The sequence below is a fragment of the Helianthus annuus genome, chromosome 13 (genome assembly GCF_002127325.2).
Source record: "Helianthus annuus cultivar XRQ/B chromosome 13, HanXRQr2.0-SUNRISE, whole genome shotgun sequence".
Classification (NCBI taxonomy): Eukaryota; Viridiplantae; Streptophyta; class Magnoliopsida; order Asterales; family Asteraceae; genus Helianthus; species Helianthus annuus.
In genome coordinates, this window is record NC_035445.2 from 81,096,967 (window position 1) to 81,105,989 (window position 9,023).

The following is a 9,023-nucleotide window of genomic DNA, read 5'->3' on the forward strand; positions in this document are numbered from 1 at the left end:
AGTATAAGGTAAGTTCACATGTAAAAGCGTTATAAACCATGACTAGGGTAGCTAACCCTCATCAAAACAACTAACATGTGTGTACCAAATGTTAACGTTATAGTTATAGTTTTTGGCCCTTATCAATGTTTATTCGCATTGATGCAATGAAAAGGTCAATAGTTCACGCCCGGCTCCCAGCACTGTGTGAGGTTGTCAAACCTAATAGCGCTATCAACTAATATCTCGTCTGCCAACCCAGCATGCTAATCGGTAAAATGTGTAGGGACTTCTAGATAGAGTTTGCATTTAGTTAAATGTACTATTCCCACGTCCAGGGATAGAAGAGTAGGTGTGATCTCAATCCAGGGATGCGCGCATATATCTAAACCAGGGGTACCGTATGTGTTTCCCAAACCAGGGAAGTAAGTGTGTTGTCCCAAACCAGGGACACATGCTTTTAGAAAAGAGTAGTGAACTCACATTAGTTTTGCTCGGCTAGAATATTAACTGGTCTGTAGTAGCAGTGGTGGTCAACCACATCATGATATGTTTACCATTTTAGTTAAATTGTGTACACTTAGTTCTACACGTAACTACTACATAATATGCAACACGTTGACACTTAGTTATTCGTTTGTGTGGGCATGTGCATGTGTTCATTTCATAACATGAAGTACGTTTATTGGTACTCATTTAGGTTTTAAACAACGACTAACACTTTGTAGTAACACATAAATACACTTAAAAGCATCGACATTAACTTTCAGCAGTTTCAGTTTCACATTAGTTTTTAAGCTGTTTTCCGAAATTTATTTAAAATACCAAACGGACTCGAAAAATTATGATATTTTTATGAAACTTGTCATTTAGTCCACTATGGCTTGTGTAATTTTCTAATGAACTAAATATTCACAGAAAAATCATTAAAAATCATTTAGCACACATAGGTCTGATTCATCACATTCTGTCGATAGTTTACGATATAATTTATTTAAAAATCCTCATTAACTCTTTTGATAAAATTCTAGTTAGAGAATATCTTAATCACATGAGACTACCTACTGTAAAAATTTCAAACATTATCTCCAACCACGGACCAAGTTATAAAACTCGTAGTAGGCTGCAAATTCTGCCGGAAAACACAGCCTGAACCTTTGACACAGAAAAATTCATTTGACTGACTTAATCTTTTCGAAAAATTACGAATCCAATTGGGTTTGAAGCGTCAAAATATTACGTTTTAGACTCAAGAAGTAGATGATTTCATTAAGTTTTGACCCCGTCACATCCATTACAAGTCGGCTGAAAAATCCGAACAAAATCTGTTTATTTCAGCTCTTCATAAAAACATGTTTATGATCTTGTTTAACCTAAATCCGACCCGTACATCATGTATAACCCCAAATACATCAGATTCAACAACAATCTATCATCAACATCAAGTTATAAACAAAACCCTAGCGTACATGTATACATATACGTGACCATTCATCGCAATACCCGTATAAACTCATCAAGAACTCAATACTAATAAACCCTAACATTCAAAATCATATCATTATGTTATCATATGAACAAAAAGCAGCCATGAACAACAAGTTATGTGCGTGTGCTCGATAGATTACCTAGGGATACATAGATGGAGATCGAAACCTGAAAAGGGATGAGTTTTCCTTGCTTCTTCCTCCAATCGCCTAGAGAGAGAGAGAGTGGAGAGAGAGATCGATCGCAGGGGTTGTGGGCGAAGGTTTGGGAAATAAAGGTTGCATGCGTGTTTCAAAACTTTTAAAATAATTAAAGAGGGTTGAGCCGAACCCAGATGGACCGAAGGTTGGGTTTCGTGATGGGTGGCACAAAGGTGTGGGTTTTGTATAGATGGTGTGTGGGCGAAAGTGGGTGTGGGTAGAAAGGCACGAAGGTGCCTTTTAATTATTTATTTATTTATTTTTAAATAATAACTTTTACTCAGTTATAGTTTCAAGTTCCAGTCCATCAAGTTTCACGTAACTCTCTCGGGTAACAAGTTATCCTAGATAACTTCGTGTTGTTATGAGTTCAGTTCATCCTGTGTCCAAACTATCCAGTTTGCGTAGAAATTCAACCGCGTTAACTATAATATTTGTACGAAACCATATTATTCCATATATAAGTTTGCAAGGTTTTTATGCATAACAACTTGTACAGTGTGCTTTGTGAGTTTTTTAAAAAGAAAGTTGAATTTTTACTTTTAACCAAAAGGTTTTTACCTTTTTCAATTTTAACCCTACATAATTTGTTTTTTAACTTTAATCCAAAACTTTTCATTATTTTGAATTTAACTTCGTAACTTTTGTCACTTATACTTTTTATCTTTCGCAAATTTTCGTTCTACGTATAGTTCTAAATTTTTCGAGTTAATATGACGCAACGTGCATGTGTGATTTGATGGGTTTTCAAAGAAAAAATGGTTATGCATATGGTTGTCGTAACGTTGGCTTCGAGGGTTTTCCGAAAAAAAAAATGATTTCTTTTTACTTTTCACCCAAAAGTATTTCATAAATTACTTTTAACCAAAAACTATTTGTTTTTTTTTTTTACTTTTAACCCAAAACTTTTTATCTTTTGTAATATATTCTCATAACTTTTTTTTACTTTCAACTTTAATCCTTTATAGTTTTCATTTTTCGCTTTATGCTTGGTTCTAAATTTTGTGACTTAACACATCGAAACGTGCGTCTTTGGTTTAACGATTTTACGTTTCATTCTAAATTTTACGAGTTAACACGACGCAATGTGCGTGTGTGGGTGAACGTTTTTACATCGTCTATTTTTCCCCGTTTGACAGGTTTAACATAACGTGCGGGTCCTAGATTGACTTAGCAATAACTCAAGAATCTCCGCCGTATTGCGGCGGGTCGCAATCCTAGTTGTATGTTAATAGTTATATGTTCAAATAAGTACAAGCATGAATATTTGTAATTCATAAGGTATAAGGTCCATAACAGTTTGTAAAAGTGTGTGGTAATAACCTGAAAATATGAGTTGTCACAATTAGGTAGTGTTTGGTATATAGAAATGAAAGGCGGAATGGAATGAATCATTACGAGGGAATGAAGGAAATGATGTTTGGTTGGTTAATGGAATGAAATCACCCATTCCATAAGGCATTCCGTTCCCTCAAAATCATTTCATCCACCTTCATCTTTTTTTATTCCACCCCCTTGCACCATTCATCAACACCACAACCCACCACCTTCAATACCACCCACCCGCCACCGTTGCCACCCACCACCACCACCGCCGCCACCAACCACCACCGCCGCCAACGCCACTCGTCGACGCCACCACTGCTGCTGCCACCCTCGCCACCTCTACCGCCACCAACAACCACCAACGACCGCCGCTGCCACCCCGCGTCGCTGCCTCCACCGTCACTCGCCACCGCCGCCGCCACCATCCATCACCGCCACCTATAACCACCTACGATCACTACCAAACAGACTATTAGTTTGTACGGAATTATACAAGATACATTAGTTTTGAAGTATGTTAATAAAAATTTTATTTTTATTTTTGTTACATTTTTTCCATTAAGTATTACTCGTACATGTATTAAGAGACGTGGATGCACGTGACAGAGCCTCGTGGCTAAAGCTAGTCGCACCACGTGTCTATGTAAAACAAAATATAACATTTTAAAACTTTCATTATTTCATCATTTGGGTGTTTTATTTTTCAAAATCGTATGATAAACCGCCATGTTAAGGATAAGTGGATAACTACCCTACATGCGGCTATAAGTTCTCAAAAGTCCATACCCAAATACGAATTTCCGGTGAAAGAAAAACAAGAGACTAGAGATCGAGAATATGCATAGACCAAACCACCCCTACCCCCCACCACCACATCACCACCACCCTCCACCACCTCACCACCACCCTCCTCCACCACCTTTTGTTAATGATCACCACCATCCACCACCCCCTCTTGTTAATGATCACCTTTATCCACCACCTCCTTTTGTTCATAATCACCACCAGCATCCACCACCACCTCCTCCCTTTCACCGCCATAATCCACCACCACCACCTCCACCTCCTCCAGTTGTTCATCATCAACCACCGCCACCACCTCCTATTCATCACAACACTTTGCCACCAATTCATTACCACCACCCTCCTCCTCCTCCACCACCACCACCCCATCAACCACTATATCCGCACCACCACTTTTGAAGGGACAGATCTCCTAGTGCTTCTATGTGCCTTTGTTTTTGTGATTTAGTGATGATGTACTAATAATGTGTATCGAGTATCCCATGCTTAAACGAGAATTTGATTATGATTAAATTACCATGTATTACCTATAGCATGATTAAGTTTAGTACTTTCAACTATGAGGTTTTGTGGGATTTTAGTTTATATACAAACATGCATTTCTAAATATGGTCGTATGGAGAGGCATGTATGTATCCACCACTTGAAACTCGTGGCATGATAATATTTAATGGTTCGTTAGTAATTCAAATTTGTTATTTAAGAAAAAAAAAGGTTTGTTTTTAATGGTACTAATAGAATGTGATTTTAAATCTACAAATAACATTAATACCTTCAAATGTTACAAAATGAAAAGTTAATACCCTAGAATGTGATTTTAAACTATTAGTACCTAAGTATGTTACTTTGGGCAAACCACAGGAACTAACTATGTAATTAAATCTTAAACAAATCATGTTTTAGGCTCGATCTCATACCCGGATTCACTAAAGTTCAGCTTGTTCAAGCTTTTAACCGATCCAATCCCAAATAGCTCTCGAGCCACACCACCTCATTTACACCCCTAGTATAAATTTATCAAAATAAATTATAGACGGCAAGTATTTATTGAAATACATTATAGACGGTGAGTGACGATTTGTTTGCTCATTAATCTCTCTTTTTATTATCATGTTCTTCATCAACAAATGTTTTTTCCCTTACAATATCATATATGATCATATATTCTATATAGTTACAAAAAATAGTAATGATTTTTTATTTAACTTCTTAAATTCATATAATTTACTTTGCGCCGATGCTAGAATTCTCAATTTACAAACCACCTCAACGGTAAATAGTAACGATACTAATATTTTATTTCATTTTTTTTTAATTTATATAATTTCCTTTAGGCAAGGGGTGGCGGCTTAACGCCACCCCGCCAACTCAGCCCCTATAGCGTCCTGGGGCGCCGAAGACCACACCGAGCAAAGTAAACGGGGGCGCTATGATGTGCTCGCCAGTGTGTTAAGAGCGTTAAAGGTGTGTGCAGTGGGCCCATCTATTTTCAACCAATAATTTTTATTTAAGAGGCTTTAAACCCCCTATATGACGTGACACCTAGATGGATCTGACGTGACGTGATAAGACCGCTATAAGCTTTATACCACATCCTCCAGCATTAGTACAAAATTATATTTGCAAACCACTTCAATCACGTATTGCTGTTGGTAATGGAAAGTTTTTACATTAAATCTATATTCTATATTAACTAGTTGATGCCCCGCCTGTGTTGCGGGCGATGGCCGAATAATTCTCAATCAATTAAAAAAACACTACTATAATTTTGCTAGGAAAAAAAACTAAAACGATATTTTTCGGATCAGGGCAAAACTGTAATTTTTCAGAACTAATGAGCGACTGTTAGGCGGCTCCTTGATACGGAAAAAAATTAAATCAAGTAAACCAATTAAAAAAATGTTTTCTACTTTTGCTAAAAAAAACTAAAAAGATTGAGAAAACGTAATTTTTAACTGAGGGTGAAATCATAATTTTTATTCAGGGATAAAATCGTAAATTAAATGGACCAATGGGGGAGTGCCAGGAATCTGCCGGCATGACTGTAACTTTACATTGGGGGCAAAATTGTAGTTTCACCAGGAAAACAAACAAAAACAATGGAGATAATGTAAATATAAGTTGAGGGCAAAATCGTAACTTGGCTGTGAGAAAAAGAAACTAATGGCAAAACTATAAATTTACACGGGGCAAAATCGTAATTTTAAACCGAGGGCAAAATAGGAATTTTTAGCTGGGAGCAAAAGTATTAATTTATTTTTAAGTGAGGGTAAAAACATAACTTTGAACTGATGGCAAAATCGTAATTATAAGAGAAAAAAACTAATGGCAAGACTGTAAATTGAAACGGGGCAAAGTCGTAATTTTTAACCGGCGGGAAAATTGAAATTTTTAGCTGGAGTAAAAACGTAAATTTATTTTTAAGTATGGGCAAAAACATAATTTTGAACTAATGACAAAATCATAAATTTTAAAGGGATAAAATTATAAATTTGTTGGGCCAATAGGAGAGTGCCACCTGCCTGACACTGTTCCTCCTGCCGTCCATTTAACCCAATGGAAGGCAAACACTGTCGCCGCCTATGGGTTTTGTTGATATTGAATGTATTTTTTCTATAAAATAACCTTTCTTAATTTTCTTTTATATATAAATATAAATATTCAAATTAAGTTGGCATTATTAAGTTGAATGAGTGTTCGGTAACGTACTGGTACGTACGGTGACGTATCAAATTGATACATTCACAATAATATCGGTGTCATGTCGATTTCGACCAAACAACGGAACCGATATTAGAACTATTGGAATCCTTACTGATATTCTTTTTTTGTATGTTTTTTATCAATGTAGAATAGCGATGTTTATATCTTTTTGGACATATCACGATTTTATTTTTTGAGTTTTACAATGTAATTTTTTCTCGGAAATGCGTCGGGTCAAATATAACATGTTCTTATGCTTATTATTATGTATATTTTCTGTTGATCTATGTTTTGACGTATTTTTTTTTTCCGGAAATGAGTCGGGTCAAATATAATACGTGTTCATGCTTATTTTTATGTATGTTTTGATGGAATTTTTTTTTATCGAAACACTACGGCAACGCGCGAGACAACTTACTAGTATGAAAACAATGATGAACCAAATCAAATAATAAATTAGCCATAAAAACAATGATGAACCAAATCAAATAATAAATTAGGCAAATCAAATATTTCATTTCGTTCACATCAAATATAGAAATTAAATATATTTTTAAAGATAATATCATTTTAAGGATTACAAGGTACACAAATCATAAATAGTCCTTATGAACTCAACATTAAAATTGGATTTCAAGGTTATAAATAGGCGACTCACACAAGAGAGCTTCAATTTCATAGCAACAATGGCATCCACATTTGAGACTCTCCTCACAATTATTCTCTTCACTCTCTTTATTACAGGTATAGCTAGTAGATGAATGTTTTGATTAATTATTCTTTTTTTTTTAATTCTAATATGCTCTCAATATATACAACTAAATTTTCTTATGTGTAGGAGGGTATGCACAATGTGCATTAAAAGACATAACTGTTGGAACAGAAAGGACTTCTAGACAAATACATGGTAAACAAGAATGGAAGGTGATGTTTATAAACACTTGCAATTGTGCTCAACAAAACCTTGTAGTCTCGTGTAACGGTTTCCAAACGGTCGAGAGAGTAGACCCGAATCTCTTTATACCTATCGGGAATAACCGATGCCTTGTCAACGGTGGTCGTCCTATCGCACCTTATGAGAGGGTCGAGTTTCTTTACGCTTGGGATCCTCCTTTCATTTTTGTGCCCCACTCTTCTCAACTTAATTGTTAACTTTTATTTTGATTAGATATTTATATGATACTATGTTACTTGGTCTACTTCAATTCATATTTATTATAACTAGAAAATTCACCCGAGCGCGTTGCACCGCGGCCAACGAAATTGACATGCTCTTGATCAGATTCACATATATAATGTGTTAAAGATATTTTTGTCGGTTAAGTATGTATTACTATCTTATACAAATAAGTAATTCACCAAATAAGCTCAATACAATTAATGGTATCATAATTACTACGTTACATGACTTGTATTGATATAAATAACCTATCGTATTAAGCTCCCCGCGTTGCGGCGGGGGCGTAAAGCCATTACAAATATCACCAATGCCACACTATAGCCAACAACCACCAACATCGAAGTTGCGGCGTCTTAACGTGAAAAAATTAGACCAACATATAAAACATAGAAAATAATAACTAACTCGATTTAGGACTCGCGCGTTGTGACGAACTTATTAAACAGGAAAAAAAATAGACGACATAAACACACTGAACCACATACATACGTTGCCCCATGTTAACTCACAAAATTTAGAACGAAGCATATAACAAAACGTAAAATCGTTGAACCACACACACATTGTGCCGTGTTAAGTCGCAAAATTTAGATCTAAACGTAAAACGAAAAATTTTGCAAAATATGAAAAACATAATGGATCAAAGTTGAATGTAAAAAGGTTGTGATGTTAAATTGGAAAAACTAAAAACTTTTGGGTTAAAACTACAAAGTCAAGTAGTTTTGGGTTTAAAGTGAAACATCAATTTTTTTTTATTTTTTTTTTTGAAAAAAACCCAAAACACGGGGTACAACACCCCAATGCCTCAACTTGTTGTAAAATTATATTATGTAAATTTAAATGTCATCATCATAAAATTGTAATTCATAAAAAGAAACACCAATATATTAATTTAATGTGGTGAGACTAAATAGTATTTCCAAAGTAAGAAAAACCATGTGTCATCCCTATTTCACTGTTTCTCTCTACCAAAATCACCATTACTTCATTAGGCTGGAGGGTGTGGTATAAAGCCTCTAGGGGCTTTATCACGCCACGTTAGATCCACCTAGACGTCACGTCATATGAGGGGCTTTAGAACCCCTCCCTTTAACTTGCATGGTATGGTATAAAGCCCCTTATTAAACAAAATTAAAAAAAAAATTATTGGTTGAAAAGAGGTGGTCCTACCTGCACACCCTTTTTGCTCGTTATCATGGTGGCGAGACATTGATGGCGCCCCCCTTTAAATGCGACGGTGTGGAGAATGGCGCCCCGAGGCGTGATAAAAAAAAGGAAATGTTTTAACCGTTTGAAGGGTTTGAAGAATACCACACGACCACAGCTACCGCTACCACCAGTCC

The 9,023-nt window shown here is 35.7% G+C and overlaps 1 protein-coding gene across 1 annotated transcript; it reads left to right on the forward strand.

The window, feature by feature from the left end:
• The first annotated feature begins 3,830 nt into the window (after nucleotides 1–3,830).
• Nucleotides 3,831–4,196, forward strand: LOC110901122 (extensin-1-like). Its single transcript, XM_022147970.1, has one exon. It carries the CDS (start codon nucleotides 3,831–3,833, stop codon nucleotides 4,194–4,196), a length of 366 nt encoding a protein of 121 aa, XP_022003662.1.
• The last annotated feature ends 4,827 nt before the right edge of the window (nucleotides 4,197–9,023 follow it).